Source organism: Triturus cristatus, chromosome 8, assembly GCF_964204655.1.
Source record: "Triturus cristatus chromosome 8, aTriCri1.1, whole genome shotgun sequence".
NCBI classification, from domain to species: domain Eukaryota; kingdom Metazoa; phylum Chordata; class Amphibia; order Caudata; family Salamandridae; genus Triturus; species Triturus cristatus.
Genome location: NC_140591.1, coordinates 344,659,705 through 344,683,511, shown reverse-complemented (window position 1 = coordinate 344,683,511; position 23,807 = coordinate 344,659,705). Strand labels below are relative to the sequence as shown.

Sequence of the window (23,807 nt, the reverse complement as noted above, 5' to 3'; positions counted from 1 at the left end):
AGGTGTGGAGAGAAAGATGAGGAAAGGAGAGGGAGAGGCAGGGGAGTGGACAGGGAGATCATGGCACTGACCCACAGCATTGCTCTATTTCATAGGGAGAGGCCCAAGCTAGATGAATGGGGCGTGGAGAGAGATAGGAGGGAGGGAGAGAGTGCAATTGCTCAGGAAGGAGAAAGATAGAGAGAGGAATCAGCACCATATGCACTCCAATAGGACACAAAACCATAAATGATGAGGGGGAAAAAAATAAAAAAATATCTCCCTCACATCAGCAGTGGAAGGATACAATTCGTCCAATCAGATAAAAGTAAAGATTTATTTAAAGATATTCAATATTAAGCTGTTTTTAATTTTGTTTGGGACCGATAATTCTGAAAACCAACACCACACCTCTGCAACCACAATTTTTTTTTTAACAAATGATGTGCTTTAAAACCACCCAGCACTAATTCTGCAGAAACCTATTGTATAAACCTTGGGTTTTCTTCCAATAAAAAAACTAGGCCATTTTGAGGATGACAGGGTAGGAAAAATAAAATAAAAGTAGTGCCTAATCATAGTGCGACCAGCGGAAGGGCAGCAATCAAGCTGAAGCTATCAATACTTGGTTCATGCTCCAGCAAAAAGAAGAGGACGAGAAGCCAGCATGCACTGGCCAATTAGAAGGCAGCAAATAAGAGCAACAGTTATGGCAACAAATGCTAAGTGATGAGTGGGATGCAAGCCCCTTTGTGTATACAATATCTCTTGCAAGCGAAAGCGTATGATGCGCTTGAGCTGAAGCAGGCGAGACCTAAAAAGACAAGCATTGGGACATGCCAATAGTACCAGCATTGACATGCTGGTGTGATGGTCATTTTTTATATCTTTTTATTGCAAGCAAATACCACGAAAAGAAAAAAAAAGAAAACATATTGCTGCCTAAAGGTGATAGCCTTATGTTTGCAATAAAAATGTAAATATGCAAAAAACATTGCATATGATTTTACTAGAACAGTACAGCCTCTTCCTAGCAGGCAGATGTTCTAAGAACATGTATAGAAACCCTTTTTAATTGTAATGTCCAGCAAAGGAAAGTTTGTATTTGACTTACACAACAAAGGTACTATTGACTTTTAGTTGCTGTAACCTGTAGACATTATTTAAACACACAAGGATGAGTGAAATAATGGCAAAGGATAAAGAATGGAAAGCAACACAGCAATTGCCGAGTAAGTACCTGCCCTCAAGCCCTGGCACTAAAGTGCACTTTTTATGCGGATATGCACATGTGATCGGGCAAAATACAGTCACTCACAATGCAGGGCCAGTTGCCTAAGTAGGGTGACCCACTACTCCATGCTGTAGGCTGTGAAGGGTGAATGACAATTGAAAAGACCGATGGGTGAAGAGGCTGACCAAAATCCTGTCCATTTATGTTAATATATATGTATTTTTTTATTAATTATATGTGTGATTACATTAGGCTGGCAAAACAGATACAGCTGTCTATAGGCGAGAGCTAAAAATGTAATAAAGCATATTCTTGGCGTTAAATGTGTTACCTCCTTTTTAGAATAGAAAGGGCAAACTTATAAAATGCAAAAATATTTGTAGCTTGTTTATCAAATCACAGATTGTTTGTCAAAATACTGAGAATATAAATATCATCATAAACACTGTGGCCACATCGTTTTCAGCAATATTACTCCATAGAATGTAGACTTTATTATTAACTCCAAGGGGCGATATTTTTGTAAATTATTTTTAGGACACAGTATTTCTGCGAGATGTTGTGTAGGCCATGATGTCTGGTACCACATCCTAACTTTTCATGCAATATTTTCTGATACAGCGTATTGCATGATATCTGAGTTAAAACAAAGTTTTATTCTGCCTTCTCCAAGAAAAATAGTTGTACATTATCATCACTGTAAAGAAAATTAAATACCTAAAACAACATGCTACTTACGTTGTTATGATGTCTACATGGGCTCTCCAATGGTTGATGTCTGGGTGACAGAAAATAAAAATATACAGTAAATGATAGGAAAGTATGTTTGATGTGTACAGGGATACATTGCAAATCGGCCCCGCATCCAATTTACTGTTGGCTCCTAGCTTCTTATTCAGCCGCTTGACACAGAAAGCCAAAGTTTTATCGGTCACGTTGATATACATTTTAAACACTTTTATTATGAGTTTTTAGTGAACTGTAAATAGCACATATGTACAAATGATGTCCAACCATTTAGGTATGATAATAGTACAGTGCTATAATTCGGATGTGCCGTATTCTATAGGGGAAGTCATTATGGGGGTCTATTAGGATGGCACCCTAGCGCGCCAGTGGTGCGGCGGTCCCGCAACGGCAATTAGGATGCCACCGTGGCATCCTCTATTCCCAGCATTGTGCATTGTCATGCACAAGGTGACAGGCACCGCGCGGTGCCTGCCACCTTGTCCATGACAATGTAGGGGGGTACCATAGGTACCCCCCATGTGCACCCCACACCCCCCAATAACCTGGGAGCCCGCAACGGGCCACCGAAAGCAAAATCCGCATGGCGGGGTCTCCGCCATCGAAAGCCCTGCACAGCTGCCCATTCTAATATGGATGGCGGTGTCTAGCAGACACCGCCACCATATCCAGCCCCTTTTCCGCCCAGTCGACTGGTCGACCGGCAGAAAACCGGCGGACGCTCTTTCCATCCGCCGGGTCTCCCCGCTATACTAATATGGCGGGGGGGAAATGGGTGGCGGCCGGGGTATGATGTAGGGCGGATAGCCACTGCCATGCAGGAGGTGGCGATCCGCCCTACATCATAATAGACCCATTGGTATGAAATGCTAAACGCCTCCATGACACAGTGACAATCAATTCTGCATGAAAAATCCCAAAGCCACCTTCTATAAACGTTTGCACTATTTGTACAAAGACTTTGCGTTTTCATTCTTTTTCTTTCCCCATTCGTATATCAATGTATTTGTTGCTTGAATGAAGTGTCCTGAAAAACATACACCATTATCAATGATTTTACAGTCCTAATTGTATTTGGAGCTTCCAAAAAATGGCTGAGGTTATATATAGTCAGGGCCACTGAAAATATGCAAGTCTGCGGTTTTGGCATTTTCTGCCTAATTACAGATTTGCTGCATTTGCCACATAATTCACCATCTGCATCAAAATCTGCAGATTTTAACAAAAAATATTTTTTAGCTCAAAGAGATCAAAAGTTACTTCAAAACCGTGGTGATGTATGTTCCCACACAGTGGAAGGCCCTTTTGCAAAGGTTGGCAGGTTATCTATCAATTGATTATTGCTATATATGGGTGTTAAACTAGTACTAATAAGGTGAAACCTTTGCCCAGACAGAGTTACTGTGTGTAAAAATGACAAAATAATGAAGTAATACTATAAGAAAATGCGCTGCATTAAGCTGCATAATCTGCCTTTTCTTGCTGCATTATCCATTCAACCCTGCCACATAATTTGGTCCTCATCTTCTGCAAATTTCCAGTGGTCCTGGTTATTGTTACTCTTCCAATGGCTACAAGAGTGTAACTAAGCTAGCCAACCATCATACTACAACCGGGGGCTCACAGGGCTTCCAGGTCATAGTGACGATTCCGCCTGCCTATTTAGGATATGACGGTCACTAGTTTTCCCGGCTCAGGCTTACCTATGAAAATTTGAGGTGCATAAAGGAGGATTAGCCATCAAAAGATATGAATTTCTTTTCAAAACATAAATATTTGAGCAAACTTTACCTAGAACACTATTGTAGATGCCGTGGTCCTGACGTCGTGAACAAAATGCATTCCTGGGCAGAATTTATCTCCTCCTGGGCTGAAGAAGGAATACACATTGAAAGCCTTCTTCACCTAAGTGGGTAGTATCATGGGTCAGCATACTTTCAGGTGTTGTGAGATGCTCTGGCACTCCATTTAGTGTGTCAGTAGAAGTTATAATGCATGGCGACAAGAGGGATGGGACCCTTTAGGCTCCCTGCTTAAGACTTATGAGCTTACCCAAGAGTCCCTTCTCAATACTGGTCAGATCTTATAAAGAGCTGCAAGTTCCTTAGGAATATGTTCAGTGTTAGATCCAGATCATGATGCCAGGAAAGTAGATAGACCAAGACTCAGCACTTCTTCTTTTTTTCTTTTAATATTTATATGTGTGTGTGACTTTTCATCAGTTTCTACAAGACTATATCAAACTCACAACTATCAATCTTCAAACTTTTTCCCAATGCCTCTACAGGGTCTTCCTTGTGTTCCTAAAATCGCCTGCAAACAGGTGCACATCTTCTTCCAGACCCACAGTAAAGTCTCTTCTGAAGACATAGAACATCACTTAACTGCTTCGATACACAGGTTAAATTAATTCTGTTTCCCATCTCCTTTCAATATTAGCTCTCTCACTCATGTGCAAGATTAAAGATCTCCATTTCCCCCAAAAAATGTTTATGCATGCTACCCATATCCTCTTGTGGAAGTTTAGTTATCACAATTTCTGATACTTATCTAAATAATGACAACGTCACATCCGTTTGAACATACATTTTGGTTGTCCTGGCTCTGGTCCATGGAGGGCGTAATCCTGGATATCGTAAACATGCACATATCCAGCGGAGTCGGCAACAAACAGGAATGCGTTATCCACAGTGACGGCCACACCGCTGACCTGGGCTTCCACTCGAGACTGGAACAAACAAGTGAGAAGTTTAGCAGGCCTGTCATGTTTTATAATATGGCATGAGTATAGACAAGAAAGATGAGCGAGTAATTGAAAAATACAGGAGCATAAGTGTGATAACTGTGGGGGATTTTGGCAATTAAGAACATTTGATGCAAAGTGATAAGCTTCTAGTGGAAGAGTTTAGGGCCTTCTGGCACAATTGAGGTGATTTAGAAGGGAGGAAATTATATTATTTTGGCATTATGTTATTAGAAGAGAAAATATTGTGTTATTTTGGTAAATAATAAAGAACTTTAAAGTAATAGTTTGTGGCCAAATACAGAGAATTTAAGGCTAAACAAATACAACTTAATTCTCAATAATTAGCACTTTATGGAGAAAAAAGATTTATGAACATGACATTAATGAACATAAACACCATGAGGACAACAAAGCATCTACGACCAACAAAGAGGCAAGTGAGGCCAAAGACTATATATAGGACTAAAAAGGAGGATGGTGGACTCAAATGAGGGATTTCACTTGAAAAGTAGAGACTTGTTGTTTTTTGAGTTGCGTATTCACAGCGTGGAGAGAGTATAAGTCACTTGGCTGATAGTTTTAAGTTATGGGTACAGTTTCAAATAGTTGCTGCAGAGTGGGGGTTTGTAATGACCTGCACAAAAGTCCAACCAGTAGTATAAAAGGGAAAATTCTGATTTGAAAAAAGGCGCTTCAATGATGAATAAGACTAAGACAATACTAATTTTGGATCACCAATCAATTATGGGCCTAAACTAATGGAAAACAAATTATGCAGCTATAAGTAGAATGACCTAAACCCTCATTTCAATGTGAAGGTGAATAATAGGACTATTAGCCCATTTACTGTTTACTTTCCCAGATGGTACAGCGAGGAACCCACATATATTTCCCATTAAAACACACTGGAAGAGCAGCAATGCAATTGACACGAGGTTGCCCAAGCTGACACTGTAACATACCGGTGGTAGGATTAGAGACATGCTTCCTCCCCACCCTACACCCCACCTTAATTCATAGGGCCACCAGCAGGGCATTATTCAATGGCTAACCCATTGTGTATTTGCAATTCACGTACAAATATGTACTTCCTACAATCTTTGGCATTCTGCTGTGACTGCCCAATAAATGAACTAAGAACCTGCTACCTCACGGGTCTGGAATTACATAGGATCAATACATTTTTGCTTGAACATCAAAAAGTCAGCCCGGTTCAAACTCAACACAGACGTGTTGTGTCTAAAATTGAATAACCCACACTTTAAAGTTTTAAAAGATAGGGCATTTTGAAAAATAAGAATGAAAAAAAGACAGAACACGTTGGTGAAAGGAGACAAGTAAAATATGCACAATAATACTGCTTTATGGACGCTCCTTCTCTTTCCAAGACCGGTGCACGAGTAGCTTCTCCACTTCATGCTCTATCTTTTTATTTGGTACGTGAAGTGGTTAAATTATAATGGGTATAAACAGGACTACAAATACGAAAATGCAGATTACCATCTTGGACTATGTGAGATACACACGTATAGACTTGTGAATGCTGATAGCTCTGCATAACGAGAGTCTGCACTGCAAGGGAGGGCGTGGCTAGCCAGCCAATATGGAACATGCGAGCTGCTAGTGCTCCATCAGTAAAACCTCGATTATCCTGTTTAAACCCCATAATCCCCTGCCATCCTAGCACAACCAGGACACAAATGTGCAGCTGAACCGCCGTAGCCGATAATCAAGATCCTACAAAGGTGGAAAAGACGCGGCGAGCCGTATTGACTGACACCTTAGGGTCTGGCAGCGGTGTAACCAAAGGCGGCGATGAGCCGGAATCCACAAACACAACCCAGAAGCCATGGGCTCGCAACAGCAGAGCCGCCCAAAGATGGAACGTTCCATACGTGGACGATCGCTACGGGGGCAACACAGCCCCCCACTCAAGACATGATAAAGTTGCTGCCAAAGCAGAGTGGTGGACGCCCGTGGCCCGCGCACGCTCAGTGAGCCCGTGCCACTGAGGAAGCGGCCCTACACCCCTGACCTCAAAACAATCCGCCGCTCGTGGGAATGCCGCTGCCCGTGTCCCGCGCACGGGGACATCAGCAGGGCAGCCTTCTAGTGGCCGCCCGTCGGAGCCTCCCCCCTTGCTCCGCCTTGCGTGAGGCCGCACCTCGGGGAGGGGAGGCCCCCAATGGGATTGTCCAGGGGAGGCGTGCCACTAGGGTGGGCGAGGCTAGCCCCCCCTTTTTAGGCTCCTCACCCCCTCTGATCTTCCTCTGCTTCCGGCGCGCTCCTCCTGGCCACGCGCATTCTTGTTGGCTCCTTCCCGCGCGTTGTTAGAGGATCTGCGCTCGTGTTTTTGAGGGACGGCAGCCGAGGGATAGCAGGACTGCAGGTTAAGGAAGTGGAGAGCAGCGGCGTTCCCGAAGAGTTTGGAAGTGCGGCGCAGCCTAGAAGGAGGTGTCTTTAGCCATGGTGTACTGGTGGTGCACGGAGGTAAACAGTGCGGGGTTTCTTCGGTTGCGGGCAGGGCAGGCGCGGAGGAAGCCTTAGATTGTTTTTGGGTAGACGGGGTAGGGAGGACTAGATCGGGTGCCCCCTTTCACGCGACTGTCCCAGCGGCCTAGTGCGCGATGGATTTAGATAACGCGCGGGAAAAAGAGTGTTAGCTTTGGTCACCTTGCACCCCTTGTCCGTATTTAATTATCCCAACTCAGCGCCGGAGGGAATTGGGTGTCGGTTTCCTTTGGCGGCCCAAGTTACCGATCGTTTGCCCGTGGTTGCTTGTGGCCCTGACGATTTGTGCGCTTCGTGTGTGGGGAGCGGGGGTCAGACTCGTTCTGGTTGGCCAAGCGGAGCAGTTCTCCGTTTGGGAGACTCCGAGTCGCTCTCTCTCTGTCGGAATTGGAGACGCCTGTCTGCACGCGTTTTTGTCAAAGTAACGTTTTCTTGATGGCTGGGCTATCGCGGCGGAAAGAGGTCAATGTATTCAAACGGTGATATAGATTAACCTTTCTTTTTTGTAGCGACGGCAGGAATGCCACGAGTTTTCTATTCAGACGATTTGTTATTAATTGTGAAATGAACGGTAAATTGAACCGGTGCTGTAAATATTTTTACCCACCTTATCACTACCTGAAGGGACAATTTTTATATTGAAAGTTTTGAAACCGCTCCAGTATTGCGTTTTGTAGTGGGCTTTCTTTGGAAATATTGCAGCAAAACTGCACAAAGCGTGGGCAAATGTACTTGTCTCCGTTGCAAATTTGACCCACAATTCATAGCATGCGTGCCACTGTGTGCCAAAAGTAGCTGTGTTTTTACGTGTGGTTCTAGGTACATGCCTTCATGCTGTGACGTGAGAGCTGATGGGTAAAAGTATTTATGTTTACTACATGGCATAAGGTCCTGCCTCAGGGTGCGTAAAGCGTGATTATACAAAATGGCAGGCAATGAGATTTACTACAAATGAAATATATATATATGTTGTAGCATGATTTAAACAGGTGTCAGCCTCGCACAGTGCGTGGAATGGGTGTTACAAACTGGGTGGAAAGTACCACATATGATGTTTTCACTGTTACGTTTTTGGGTAAGATTATTCATTGTGACACAGCTAATCAGCATGTTTCACAATTTAGGGTAATACTCAGTGGAATTTGCATGTTCGTTTTTTCATCCAACACTAACTCCACCCCAGTTCTGAAATGCACGAGGTGAAGTTTGTGAATAGATAGCCAGGGCTTTCTCACAAAATATTCACTGTTAAGAGTTCGTTGAAAAAGCCCCTGATGAGGTACTCATTAGTGAGAAATGCATTGGAAACATCTCTAGAAGACAACATGTGTGAAATGAAAGAAAAGTTAAATTTCGAATGAAATGTCGAAGGTGGCAGGAATGCATGCAGTGTCTGTGGGATGTAGCTGGCTGTCCGTGGTTGTTGTCGGCCACGCTCATAGTTTGGGGGTCTGCTGTTCAGAATGCTTGTTCCACGGAGGAAGCTTTTGCCCTTTCTAACATTGTTCCATCGATTTCTGGTCAACGTCTTGGTCTATCTGTGCATATGTGCGAGTTGTTGGACAATATCCCAGGTAATTCCTTCTCAATTTCTGAATTGTGAGATTGTTTTGGGGTGTATGCCGGACCTGCACGAATGGGCATTGGCAGCACATTGTAAGTGTACCCTCTGGCGTGTTGTGGACATCCGATCTTGCCGTTTGTGGAAGCGAAAAAGTCAGGTTGATTTTTGGTGTCCAAGTTCCTCGACTATGTTACTTCTAGTTGGTTTTCTTGGCCTGGTCGATTAGCTCGGTTGGTTGGAGCGTGGTGCTAGTGGCAAGAAGGTCGCGGGTGCGACCCCCGTATTGGCCAATGCTTGTGGCATCGGTCTCTGTGGCGTAATCGGTTAGCGCGTTCGGCTTTTAAAGGAAAGGTTGGTGGTTCATGCCCACCCAGGGACGCAAAATTGTATTTTCTAAACGGATTATAAAGCTTTCAGTGCGCTGAGCTAGTTGTTTTTCCTGGCCTGGTCGGTTAGCTCGATTGGTTGTAGCGTGGTGCTAGTGTCGCGAAGGTCGCGGGTGCGATCCCCGTACTGGCCAATGCTTGAGGCATCGGTCTCTGTGGCGCAATCGGTTCGCGCGTTCGGCTCTTAAAGGAAAGGTTGGTGGTTCAAGCCCACCCAGGGACGCAAAAAATTGTATTTTCTTAACTCATTGTAAAGCTTTCAGTGCGCTGAGCTCTTTTATAACAAAGTCAGAATGTTTAATTTTCCCTTTGACAGGGCACAGACAGCTCTCAAACACCCACTGTTCTTATCAGCCCACACACATGAATTGCACATGATTGTACAGCTTTCAGCTTTGGGGAGATCCTGGGGCCTATAAACGTCTTCGGTAGTACCGAGGATGTATCGCGTACAGGCTTGCCTTGTCCCCCAGTACAGGTGGATCAACGTTTAAAAGGGTTCTTTCAATTTCAAAACACAGGGATACAGAGCATATTGCATGGCGCACCCGGGCCGCGCGGTTGGTAATCTCCGGTTGCACTTTGTCCTTCGGTCAACGCTTGACTTTTGTTATTTGACATGCGTACGATGGGAAACCACTCACGAGTTCAGAAATTATGCATCGAAGCCCAAGCCCGTTTTTGCTTCCAGGATGCACAAACACAAATAGGACACGCTTGCGTTGCATGGCGACTGCAGCAGTGGGATTGGTAGCATTCGGTGGTACTCTGAACATCAGGGTGTGAGGTATGGTGCTATCCCGCATCCTTACAGTAACCGCACCCTGATTGAGAATAGACATGGGGGAATTGGTTGCCGTGCACGCGGTTACACCCACGTGGGGGGCCGCCATTTATTAAATTATATATTGACCCCGTCCTTGTCGGGGCCACGGCCTCACCACACCAAGCAGCCCTGAACTGAACTGCCTGTCAGTAGGGATGACATGTGTCTCCTACACTTTGCGTCCTTTGGCTCAGGTTACATTTCCTATACACTGATTCACATGCATATGATTGATTGGCTCGGCGGATTCTGTGTGAGATGCAAAGTTCGGGGACACCCTACACTGGTAGGAGTGGCGCTATATAACTAATTCAATGCATCTGAGTGTGGTCATGGAAACGTGGTCAGCAGTAACTTCTGGTATTTCTTGCCCTGCGCAATTGAGTTCATTTCTCTCCAGTTCCCTGGGAAAGGTTTGGGGGGCCAGGGTGATCTATGACGAGTCTGTACTCATTACGGTTTATGGAAGGCGTTTTGAGAAACATATGTTATAGTTTTTACTAGTTTAGCTTTTGGCCAATGGTAGTTTTCGTCAGCCAGATTCGGAATAGCTGGTATTGCAGGACACTAGAGGCGGTTGTGTGTATGTCCAAGTTGGGGAATGGCATGCTTTGCCGATTAATTGATTAAATGAATAAAGTCGCATGTTCTAGCTCGAACAGAGCAACTGTTACTAATCGCAATGACATGGGTTCACACGCACTCGAGAGCCCCCCCTTTGCATTTATTCCCTGGTATCTTTGGCCCAAAATGCAGCATTTATTAGGATTATCCGGTACTAGGGGGGAATCTCGTGGGCATTAGTTACAGCCGGTGGGTACGAAGGGACGAAGTTGTGTCCCAAGTGGTGCAACAGGATAAGGGAAGGTATATATGTAGATATATGTTCCCTGGCAGCAGGTGTACAAATATGTCAAGGTTCAGCCTAAAACCCAGTCTCAACCATGATGCAATGGTCAGCTTGTGCAAAGGTGTAACACAGAAATTGAGCGACCAATGTTATTATTGTAAGTTCAACGCTTGAGTCAAGAGATGCTGCTGTCTCTCATCTTTGCCTTGCTATTAAAAAACAGCTGGGGGTAAGGTTTCTCTCAAATTAGTCATAGTAGCAGCTTAGTGTTATAGAAAAGTCAGCAGCCTGTGCTGTGTTGAGGCAAGTTGTAGGCCTGGGTTTGTGTGTCATACATAACATCTTGTAGGTATTTTGTGAGTTCCACGCTTAAGTCAAGAGATGCGGCTGCCTTTCATCTTTAGCCTTGCTATTCGGAAACAGCTGGTGTGATATTTTCTGCAACTCAGTCATAGTGGCAGCTTAGTCTATACAGGAAAGGCAGCAGCATGAGCTGTTTTGAGACAGGCGGAAGGCCTGGGTTTGTCTATCATACTTAACATCTTTGAGGTTATTCTCCCTGTTCCACAGGGAGGCCAGGGAAAGCACAGAGTGACATGGTTTACCGAGACTTAGCCTGGCTTGCCGCTTCTGCGACCTGTGAGGTTTGTTTATGTATTGTATGAAGGTGACAGAGGCTGTCACTGTTGTTTGATAGGCACCAGGGCCAGATGACATTTAAGTGCATTGTGTGCTGGAAACTAAGGAGCGGGTCCATTTAGTAAGCACAAGGAGCACGGGGGGCGTTCCTAGCTCTAAAAGGAAAGTTGAGACAACCAAGTTAAGTTTCTATGCAAGGCTACGTTTGGTGGGGCAATTCCAGGCGTAAAGCATTAAGCCAGACAACCCTGGGAATTAGGCAGGCGTACGATTAGCTAAGATTTTGTTCAAACTGAGGGAGAGCATATCGACCACAAACAATTGTGGAACCAGAAATGGCTTTACAAAGCAATGCTGTAGATTTCCGGTAGAATGCTGTATGGATAGGCTTCAGGGATAAGGCCATGACCTTTCTGGAAGGGGCATTCTTCTTCGACCTGTGTCGAACTGGGAAAGGAAGTAAGGCGGGCTAGATAACTCTTGATTCTACCTGCGTTGGCACATCTTGCCAGGAGTGATTGTCAGAGGTTTTGCCTTCAGCCAGCCTAGGTTAACACCCATCCACTCCAAGCTAATTGTTCATGGTGGTATTGGGCCGCATTTACACAGCCCAGTATATCACCCCTGGGGTTGTCAGTGTCGTGAATTACTAAATCTCACTGAACTGGAGGTGTGGCCGGGTTTTACACTAGCAGAAGTTTGGGAGTGCAAGCCTCCACCTAGGGGATGGCTGGCTGAATCTGATGAACTACTTCAAACGGTTCACAGCACTGCACATGGGAGAGTGTCAATGACCTGTGCATACTTCAACCAGACTCCCGTGAATGGCATGCCCTCAGCTACATGGTAATGATTGAGAGAGCAGAGAGCGACCATACCTCTTGAATTTTGCACGTAAACTTTCTAGTAATGGAAAGGGCTTAACACCTTCTGAAATGAGCATGACCAGAGATGTGCTGCTCTCCACAGACATTTGACAGGTTAATGGGCAAGGCTAGCGGAAAAGCCAGATGTATTGTCGTCATTTAAGGCGGACGTGACCCAGGTATTGGCAAGATAGAGACACTGCCAACTATGAAGATATGAACGAAAGCATCACTGGGGCTCGCAACTTATTATTTGATAAAATAAGACGTTTCATTTCAAGCCACGATGTCGGTGCAACGAATTACCTATAGCACAGCAACACCGGTATAACAAGGACTGTAGGCAAACCTATTAACTCCTTTCAGCAGCAATAAAGTCCAAAAGCTAGCTTCTATTCAACAAGCAAGGAAAGTGGTTACGCTGTCCCAGTGGAGAGTAAGAAAAGATTGGGATAAACAGCTGGACTAGCATAAGACTCTATCGTCAGATTTAATGTAACTTAATTTGCAAGTAGAAAGGCTAAAACGAGGAGATGTTGCTAAGATATGGGTCAGTTTGTAGTAAACAATAGGATAATAAGATGTGAAAGGAAGAAAATTGAGATACCGGTGATGTCAGCTTGTGTTTATATACTTAGGTAAAGTGGTTAACTCACACGTTACCTTCACCCTGCTTATTGTGCTGTAGCTGTTGGGAACACAATTCCAAGCCAGGAAGGCACCTAATTTGGCCAATTGAAAAATCTTAATAGGATTGCAGGTCCATAAGCGCCTATTTCACCAATGCCTTGTTACCCATGCCATATTTTCCAGCCTGAGAAACAGATTTAGGTGTTGCTCTTCTCGCTCAGCCTCTCCTTGGAGCCAGGGAGGTGGGAAACGTTCACAAATTTAGTCCTCGAGCTGAGAGATGTATTCTTCGGCAGCTCAGTCAGTCACATTGGCTTTTTGTCCGGAGTCATGATAAGAGCCGTCCAGTTAGCAGTTACGTTAAAATGTTTTGTCCTGCTGAGAAATCATGCACCCCTCGCAGCAGCAGCAGCAATTCAGGAACCATGACGCTATCTATACATCACCTTTGTAGACAAAGTGGAAAGTAAAACCTTCTTCGTGCTAGGATATGAAGGGAATCGATGGATTGACGAATTCAGCTATGGTTCAGTTCTGGCTCCATATGTAGGTGCTAGATCTTCCCATAATTACGTTAGGAAGATCTGCAGTGGCATCGCTGAGAAAGTTAGGAACACCAGTAACGTTTAAGCTGAACGGCAGTGGGGCCAAAAGACATCCTTTGTTAGTCTGCCCTGGGCTCCTGAGTAATGTTGCAAATTAATGCCGTCATTTACGGGTTGCAGAACAGGACCCATAATTTAGCCCACTAAAAGCTGGCTCGCAGGGCAGGGCACCTATAACAGCGAAGGGAGGAAGGGGGGCTCTGGCAGCGACGAAAGCCTCCCCAGAGCTGTGGCGGAGTTACAGGGCGATCTGGAGGCAGAAGGGTACAGTAAGGGTACCTCTGCGACAGGCGGTACAGTAAGGGTACCCCTGTCCGGCACAGTAAGGGTGCCCGAGCCAAGGTCCGGGAGCCAAAGGAGGTTCTGCGAAGACCGCGACGGCGCCCCGTTAGTCCTTCGGGCGGTTGGGGGGCCTGACCAACCGGGGGTGTGCCACAACACGCTCCGCCCCCGTCAAAAGGGGCGGGAGTATGCGACAGATCACGTGATCCAAAGGATGATCTGAAAATATGTGCCGCACTGCAGGGCATCGACCCACCGTGCGTGCTGGCTCGACAGGCGGGCGGAGCAGCGAGGGGCTGCTTGCCCTGGATCGCCCGTAAGATAACCCACTTATCGTCATACTTATGTTGTATGAAATAAACCTGCAGCAGTTCTTCACCCACAATGAAAGTGTCAGTGTAATCTATGGGTGACGTCTGTGCATGCGTGTTGAGTGGAGCGGATGACGGTGTGGTCACTATGCCGCTGCCCGCGTCCCGCGCAGGGGGACATCAGCAGGGCAGCCTTCTAGTGGCCGCCCGTCGGAGCCTCCCCCCTTGCTCCGCCTCGCGTGAGGCCGCACCTCGGGGAGGGGAGGCCCCCAATGGGATTGTCCGGGGGAGGCGTGCCACTAGGGTGGGCGAGGCTAGCCCCCCCTTTTTAGGCGCCTCACCCCCTCTGAACTTCCTCTGCTTCCGGCGCGCTCCTCCTGGCCACGCGCATTCCCACCCTTTCCGCTTACCCTGCGCAGCGGAGGTAGCGCGCTATTGGAATGTTTTAATGTTTTTTCTTGCGTTGCAGGCGGAGTTACAGGGCGATCTGGAGGCAGAAGGGTACAGTAAGGGTACCTCTGCGACAGGCGGTACAGTAAGGGTACCCCTGTCCGGCACAGTAAGGGTGCCCGAGCCAAGGTCCGGGAGCCAAAGGAGGTTCTGCGAAGACCGCGACGGCGCCCCGTTAGTCCTTCGGGCGGCCTGATCAACCGGGGGTGTGCCACAACACGCTCCGCCCCCGTCAAAAGGGGCGGGAGTATGCGACAGATCACGTGATCCAAAGGATGATCTGAAAATATGTGCCACACTGCAGGGCATCGACCCACCGTGCGTGCTGGCTCGACAGGCGGGCGGAGCAGCGAGGGGCTGCTTGCCCTGGATCGCCCGTAAGATAACCCACTTATCGTCATACTTATGTTGTATGAAATAAACCTGCAGCAGTTCTTCACCCACAATGAAAGTGTCAGTGTAATCTATGGGTGACGTCTGTGCATGCGTGTTGAGTGGAGCGGATGACAGTGTGGTCACTAGAAGAAGACAGCACTGGGAGAAAGAGGCCTGCCCTGCATCAGAACAGAGCACCGCATTAGGTATAAGGTGAGCAGCATATCCCTGCCCCCTTCTTCCCCGCTCTCTCGTCTGGCGGCGTGTGATCAGCCAGGCCGGTGTGTAGAAATCGGGGGAGGCTGCACACACAAGCGGACCGCAGAAACACTGCTGTGAGGCACTGGAGGGATGCAGGCCCACCCCACACCGGGCTCGGGGACTGGATCGGGCACAGACCGCAGTTGCGTGGGAGCAGAGCAAGCAGCTCCTCCTACCTGCCCAGCGGCAAGCGTAACTCACGGCACCAGGAAGAGGCCTGAGGCGCCAAAGTGCACACAGGCAAGCCCCCAATTGTGACGCAGGAAAGCTGGGAGACGACGCATGCCCACCCTGCTCTGGGCACGGGGTTGGATCGGGCCCAGGCCTCAATAGCAAGGGGTAGAGGCAGCGCCCAAGGAGAAGCGAGTACGTGCAGAGGGCAAGACTGGCCCTGCAGGCCCCAGATCATCACAAAGCACACGACCTGTCCCATCTGCTCCGCGTGGAACATAACGCACTGGGTTGGCAAGCAGAGGCCCGAGACACCTGCACGCACACAGGCGACCAGGCACAGCGCCTGTGAGAGGCAGTGAGGAGGTACAGGCTCATCTTGCGCTGGATTCGGGGGCCAGATCAGGCCTAGGCCGCGATCAAGAGAGTGCGAAGCAAGCGATTCCCCCTACCCACTCAGCGGCGATCGTAAATCACTGGACCACCAGGAAGAGGCCTGGGGTGCCCAAATGTACGCAGGCAAGCCCGTAATAGTGCCACAGTGAAGCTGGGAGACGGCACAGGCCTACCTCGCTCCGGGCACAGGGGCCGGATCGGTCCCAGACCGCGGTATTAAGAGGTAGAGAAAGCTCCCAAGGAGAAGCAGGCATGCGCAGAGGGCGCGACTGGCCCTGCAGGCCCCAGAGCACCACAAACACACGACCTGTCCCATCTGCATAGTGGAGAACATCACGCACTGGGCTGGCAAACAGAGGCTCGAGACACCCGCAATCATGCAGCCGACCAAGCACAGCATCTGTGAGAAGCAGCTAGGAGGTACAGGCCCATCCCGCGCTGGGCACGGGGGTCAGATTGGGCCCAGGCTGCGGCGGCGGAGGAAATACCCAGAGGGACAATGAGTGAGGGCAGAAGACACTGCCAACCCCGCAGTCTCCACAATAACACTATCTCTCTTGACCCTGAGAGCCATTGAGGCCGTAGGTCAATTCGGACCTAGGCTGCAGCCACGTAACGGAGGACACAATCTTCAATGTGCCAAGGTGCTGACGCGGAGGCGGTAAGCATCCCTTCACTCCCCTTTCCCCTCGTCTCCTCACACATACGGGCGACAAACACCCCGTAGCACAAGGACAAGCCTTGCCGGAGACAGTGAGGAGTGGGGGACGAAACTGCAGGCACCACAGGAGCGAGCAGGTAAAGCAACCACCTGACAGCTTCAAAAGCAACACGCCCGCCTGCCTGGAAGACAGCGCCCCAGTAGCCATCAAGCCCGAAAGCTCAGTCAGGCCTAGGTTAAGGCTGCGAGGAAAGCAGTCGGAACCCTACACACTGCAACAACACACAGCGGGCGCGGCTTACCCGGGGTGGGCCTGGACACGGTGCGACCCTCCTTGCATGGCACCCAAATTGATCGCCCACTGGAAGGGAAAGAAGGGCCCCCCACGACACTCCACTGACCCCACATCCCCATAGGTGGACAGGCCCACACCACGGCCATATGGTGAAATCAGAAAAGACCACAGTAGAGTGCGTTGTTATAGCAGCGAACGTAATATCACTGTCACTCCTTTGGAACTACGCACCCTGAGGCTCGGAACCTACACCTGAGGCGCCTGTACCCTCCTAAGCTGTTAATCAGCCGCTGCCGAGAACACGCATCAGTTCTGCAGACCGAGGCGACTACATTCGTGACAACATGTCCCAAGTAATCCACGATTTGCTAACGAATGTGACAGCACAACAATTAGCAATGGGCCACCTACGCACAAACACGCAACGGGCCAATACACGTAATGGCAACTCGGAGCTGGGAACCGCGAAAGGCGGAATCATAGCAGAGGCACCACACAAGGAGCTCGCCACCAAGTCGGACTCAGTGCTGGCGGCGGTGGAGAAGATCGGATCCACCCTAGACCACACCCGCTCCTCGTTGGAGTTAACGATTGACAAAGTCACCTTGGATTTCACCCTGTTGCAAGCGGATCATCACAAACTAAGGGAAAAAGTGTGCCTACAGGAGGAATCACTCGCGGAGCTGAATCCCATTACGCAAAGTCACTTCACAGCCCTACAAGAACTCACAGACTGCGTACATGAGCTGGAAGACAAAGTGGAGAATGCAGAAGGGCGCTCACACCAAAATAACATTTGCATAGTAGGCCTCCCGGAGGGAGAAGAAGGACGTAACCCTGAAGAGAACGCCAAGCACTGGTTCAGAGAACAACTACCTTCATATCGCCCCAATTCGTAGTTGAGAGAGCACACCGAATGCCTGCGCAGAAACCCCCACCGGGGGCTCACTGCACCCATTTATATTTAAAGTCCTCAACTACAGAGACAGGGATATGATCCTGCGAGAAACCCGCAAGCCGACGTACATAAAAATAGGCAACAGTCAAGTACAGCACAAGTACAGCGGCGCAGGGGCGCATATGCCACAGTGAAACGACAACTGCGCGATCTCGATCTCAACTACTCACTACTGTTCCCTGCCAGACTACGAGTGGTCACAAAAGGCGGGGTGCACCAGGATTAAGGAGAGGACACAGGCCACACATGGAAGCGCCTAGGAAATCTAATCAAAGATGACGTCAACGAGGTGGACGCAACAGTCCCCGAACAGACACTACCACAGCTTCCACTGCCCCCAACTTAGAACAGAGAAGAATGGAGAGACAGGAGGCAATATACGTAGCTGCAGAACTTGCAACCGCGGCGCAACACCCTGATCGACGCCCAAGCCCTACCAGATCCTCAGATACCAGTGCCTCCACACCCGCCAGGATTGATGACCCCGAAGAATACCAACTACCAGATGTCACACCGCAGACAGCGGATGGCATCATATGACTCTTTGTGAACTGCTGTACCCTATAGAAAACAGCAAACACAAGTACCTGCCAGCCTAGCAAATTATCATGTTGCAATTAATATGTTGCCCACACATCTGCTTAAAAAACAGCGCCGCCCCATGCACAGCCGCAAACAGCGCTTGCCAGTTGCCGCGTGACGGATTGGCTGAGAGGTCAAGCAGCCAGATCACAACACCGAGGGACAAAACAATCCCATTTAGTCACACGCCACATACACCCATACCGTACGTCATACTGACACAGTTATAGCCATAAGTTGGGCACCCTAGTTTGGACAAGCATCCTATTGGAACTCGCCATTGATAGTTATGCACTGTCTTGTTCCCACTCGAGCCTTCTTTTTAATGTTACCTTCTCGGAGCACACCCATACACGCCATGAACTGCCACGCCTTGCCCCCCCACACCACCCTGACCAACTCAACGACGAGACATTGTACAGGTCAACATTGTTACTTGGAACGTGCACGGTATACACACACCATCACGTAGATACTCAATATACGCCTACTTGCAGTGCATGTCTATTGGTATCGCGCTACTCTAAGAGAAGCACATATCCCAAACAGAATTAGAGCGCTGGTGCAGTAGATGGAGAGGTCAAGTGTACGGCATGACCTACTCGGCCCATGCACGGGGTGTCCTCATCTGGGTGAGAGCTGGTATCCCATTCATAAGTGAAGACGGAGTGATTGATCCTGAAGGCAGATACATATTAGTTAGTGGTCAACTCAAAGGCCAACTGATGCTGATCGGTTCCATCTATGCCCTGAACGTAAGTCAGTTCTCCTTTTTAGATAACCTAAATAGGGTGTTAGCTAAATGGAATGGAATTCCCTGGCTCCTTGGAGGGGACTTTAATTCTGAGCTTAACACAGACTTAGACTGGTCGTTTCTGCCCCTAACCAAAACCTCAGCAGCATCCAATGCGCAGGCCCTCGAACACTGGCTCACTCACAAGGCACTGCTAGATATCTGGCACACCCTAAACCCTGACACCCGCGTCTACTCATACTACGCCGTGGTACATGGATTGCACGTACGCCTAGATCGAATAGTAGGATCCCCTACGCTACTTCCCCTAGTTCGGCAGATAGAATATCTAGGCCGGACACACTCCGATCATAACCCCCAGGCACTGCAACTTACCTGGACACCTGAGTGCCCCCCTGCCCCCACATGGAGACTTCAAACTGCTGCACTAGAAGACCCAGCATTGCGCTACTTACTAGGAATAGCGTTCCTAGAATATTTTGAGGTTAACGAAGGTACAGTAGGAGACATACTAGTGGAGTGGGAAATTTTTAAGGTCACAACAAGGGGACACTGCTTGGGAGCAACCTGGAACATACGTAGACAACTGCCCACTGCCCTCAGTAAAAGAGAAACAGAGCTTCTGCGATATTAAGCAGATGGGGAGGGCGGAGGGAGAAACACGCATCGCCTAGGGATGCTGCGCACAGAGCATGCTAAGCTGATAGAACGCCCATGCTGTCACTACACCACGCATACGGCCCACACTTAGGCTACCGCTAATCGGGCAGGCCAACTCCAGGCCTGGCTAATTCATCAGGAACACGCCTGCAAGCCGATAGGTGCACTGCGCACTAACACAGGGCTCCTACTACACACGCAACCCAACATGCACACAGCTATGACACAGCACCACACCCGGCTGTATCAATCCCAAGGCCGCTGCGATACGCATGCCCTAACAGCCTTTCTAGACCGCATACAACTACCTGAGGCGACTCTGACACATATTGAGATGCTAAACGAGCCAGTTTCACTAGAGGAGATTAAGGAGGCAATATCATCCCTTGCCACGGGAAAGACTCCAGGACCGGATGGGTTCACAGCAGAGTACTACAAAGCATACCAAGTATCGCTAGCACAGCGGTTACACACCCTCAATGCAGCCACTGTAGAAGCAGGACAACTCCCTCCTTCCCTGCGCCAAAGCACACTTGATATCCCTGCTCAAGCATGATAGGGATCCCACGGACATAAGCTCCTATAGGCTTCTCGCCCTACTCAACACTGACTATAAATTATTAGCAAACGTCCTTGCAGACAAACTTGCATAAGTGGTCCCCACCCTGGTCCATGCAGACCAAAACGGCTTTGTGCCATCTCGTAACACCTCACTCAACCTATGCCGCTTCTTTCAGGTCGCAACCTATCCCACAAGCACATGGGCAAGGACGAACTGCCTCATACTCGATCTAGAGAAGGCCTTCGACTCCCTAGAATGGGACTATATGTTCACAACCATCGAAAAATACAAACTAGGCCCCGCTTTCCTACAGTTGACCCGTCTGCTCTACACAAATCCGGTTGTAAGAGTGAAATTGGGCCCGTATGTATCGGACATAGTCCCAGTACGACGAGGGACAAGGCAGGGCTGCCCGCTGTCCCCCTCCTCTTCGAGCTTGTGATGGAGTCGCTTGCGGAGTCAATAAGGGCACAATTAAATGATGGCATTCCGCTAGGCGATGGCACACATGAGGTGCCATTATACTCAGACAACCAGCTGGTCTATCTAAGGGACATAAATGATGTGCCGGTACATCTAGCCCAGATTTTACGGGAATTTGTGGTCATATCAGGGCTGAAGGTGAATGTAAGCAAATCTAAATTATACACCTTCAGTGAAGGAAACCACGACCCGGGCCTTGTGCTTAATGGGGAGAGGGTGCAGTGGAGGCATACAAATATATTGTCAACCGCCGGATCTCTTCGATGGCAACCTAAGCAGGGCGCCAACAGCCATCAGGTCCCAGATGCAATTCTGGAGCACACTCCCACTTGACCTAACAGGCAGAGTAGCACTCGTGAAAATAGTGGCCCTGCCAAGATTCTTTTATTACTTTGCTAACTTGCCCATATATATACCCACCCCCTTCTTCGCCACTCTAGAGAAGATGGCTAGAGACTTGATATCGGGTTCTGGTCAACACAGGGTGGAGAAAAAGGAATTATATTTGCCCACGGACCAAGGAAGCCTAGCAGCACCGTGTTTCGAACACTACTACCTGGCAGCCCAACTCCAATAGGTCACCAGATGGATGGCAGACCGCCAACGTGACGACACGGCGACTGCGTGCCCACCATACATGCTACCCCAGCTCCACAGGCTCTTCCACCCTTGTGCAAAGGCATGGCCCCAGAACCCCTGATGCTGAACGTGGCATACAGATGCTACTGAAGGAGCCTCTACATAACCAAGCATACAATCCTTGGGAGACCTATATTGCGACCGCTTGCTTGTCCCCTACGCGAAACTGATAGTAGATGAAGGGCTCCCCTCAGGTCAATTCCTCCTGCATCGTTCACTGGTAGCTACGCTCACTGTAAAATTGGGCGATCTTACTACCGAGCCACAAACAAATCTCACCATACAATACCTGCACGGTATGGGGCAGGGCAGTTCACAGCCTCACTAAGGCAGCATGCAGCGATCAGTCTAGACCACTCCGGCACAAGTGGGAACATGATCTGGGATGGCAATTCTCAGACACAGCATGGGCGCAGGTGCTGGCCAGTCCAGTGAAGATTTGCAGAAACAAGAGATTCAGGCAAATACAGTACTACATCATTCCGAGAGCGTATTTCACACCTGCCAAAATAAACAGATATATTAACCGTGCTGACTCTGCCTGTCCCAGGTGCGCCACCCTAGATGCCAATCTCATACATATGCTCTGGAGCTGCGCCAGCCTCACTACATATTGAAGGGAGGTAGTGGATGCACTCCATACCTGCACCGAGCGAGACATACCCTTTAATTGGCCAACATACCTGTTACACAAATTCCGCAGAACACGTAACACTAAGGTAACCTCCAGATTCCTAGACCTAGGCATAGTGGCAGCCACAAGGTTAATCACCAGAAAATTGGAGGCGACTGACCCCCCGTGCATACATGCATGAAGGCATTCCACACTTGCATAGGCCAAAGCAGAAAGTATAGCGATTCGACGTGAAGAAACTATGGACCTCAGGATATCGGCACAGTGGGACGCAATCCTGACAGCGCTACAGCAGAGCACAAACCCACCAGACTCGACCCCACATGGAACCAACCCGGCCGTGTGGCACAGTGCACGCGACCCGTACTTCCATACTAACTAAAGACACCCATCCTGTGACCCAAAAATACGCAGACGCGCTCCGGCACACACTCTCACCATGGGCCAAGTAGCAGGGCAGAAGGCAAGAGTAAAATAGGCGATACACACACACAGACAGATAAATTAGATTCTCCAACTCAGCTCCCAGTTTTAGGTTCTCTTCCCCCAGTTATCAATTGCACTACTCAACATGGTCACCTTAAAAGTACCAGCCTTCACTTGTTACTCGTCACACGATAGAACAAAGGTAGTCCAGATGTATCTGATGTATACTACGTGTCTTCTCATGCGCAACTCCTGGGCGCCACCACACAGTAATACCCACTGTATAAGCAATTGTGAATTTGTAACTGCTAAAAAGTATATATGATGTAGCAAGGTTGATACTACTGAACACTAATGTATGATGTGCCAATTGCTGTTGTTATAAATGAAAAAAACAATATTTTTTTTAAATGAGAGTCTGCACTGCAAGTAGGATTGAGGCACTGAGACGAAAGTAACTTATTCTCAGACCATAAGATCTTATAGAGCAATTAACCCCCAGTTATAAAAAAGCTACCCTGAAAATGCTTCCTTCTTCATGTTGGTGGCCCGACTAATATTGGCATAGATCTGGGCTTGTGATTTTAGTTTTGGCGTTTTATGCATGGATTGGAAATATACAACGTTGACCCGCTTTCCATTTTAGGAATCACTGACAAAATATCGACTTGAAAAATATTGAGGTACAAAAACATTGTGACAAAAATATCGAAGTCAAGAATATCAACATCCTATCTACATCATAATAAGTACAAAAATATTGATTAAAAAAATCGATGTCAAAAATATTGTTATAAAAAATATCGTTTTTTTAAATGTTAAAAAATAATGTAAAATAAAGTAAATAATACATATAATTAAAAGAAACATAGTTACAAATATTTTAAAAAGTTTAAAAATAAAAACTGATACATATAGAGGCCCATTAGAATGTCAGGCGGATCGCCACCGCCCGCATGGCGGTGGCGATCTGCCCGACATTCTTTCCCGCCCGCATGTCAATTCCCCCGCCATATTACTATGGCGGGGGGGACCCCGGCGGACGGAAAGACAGTCCACTGGTTTTCCGCCGGTAGGCAATCCGCCCGATTGCCTACCGGGCGGAAAAACTGTTAACATGGTGGCGGTGTCTGGTAGACACCGCCATCCATATTAATATGCAGGCGGGGACATGCCATTCCGTGGCCGCCACGGCAAGGCATGTGGTCTTCGACATTGGGGGCCCGTAGCAGGCCCCCAGGGATTCTGAGGGGTGGGGGTGCACTGTGGGGGTTCAATGTACAACGCGGCAGGCACCACGCGGTGCCTGTCACGTTGTGCATTG

At 48.2% G+C, this 23,807-nt stretch overlaps 1 protein-coding gene across 1 annotated transcript in view; it reads right to left on the bottom strand.

Moving 5' to 3' along the window:
* LOC146802102 (cilia- and flagella-associated protein 337-like) overlaps positions 1-23,807 on the bottom strand; it is a 521,178-nt gene that overhangs the window by 51,506 nt on the left and 445,865 nt on the right. The window contains exons 25-26 of the mRNA XM_085621663.1: positions 4,547-4,688; positions 1,952-1,991 (exon numbers count right to left, since the gene is read on the bottom strand). Of these exons, the coding sequence (XP_085477789.1) occupies positions 1,952-1,991; positions 4,547-4,688 (182 nt within the window). The remainder of the gene's footprint in view (positions 1-1,951; positions 1,992-4,546; positions 4,689-23,807) is intronic.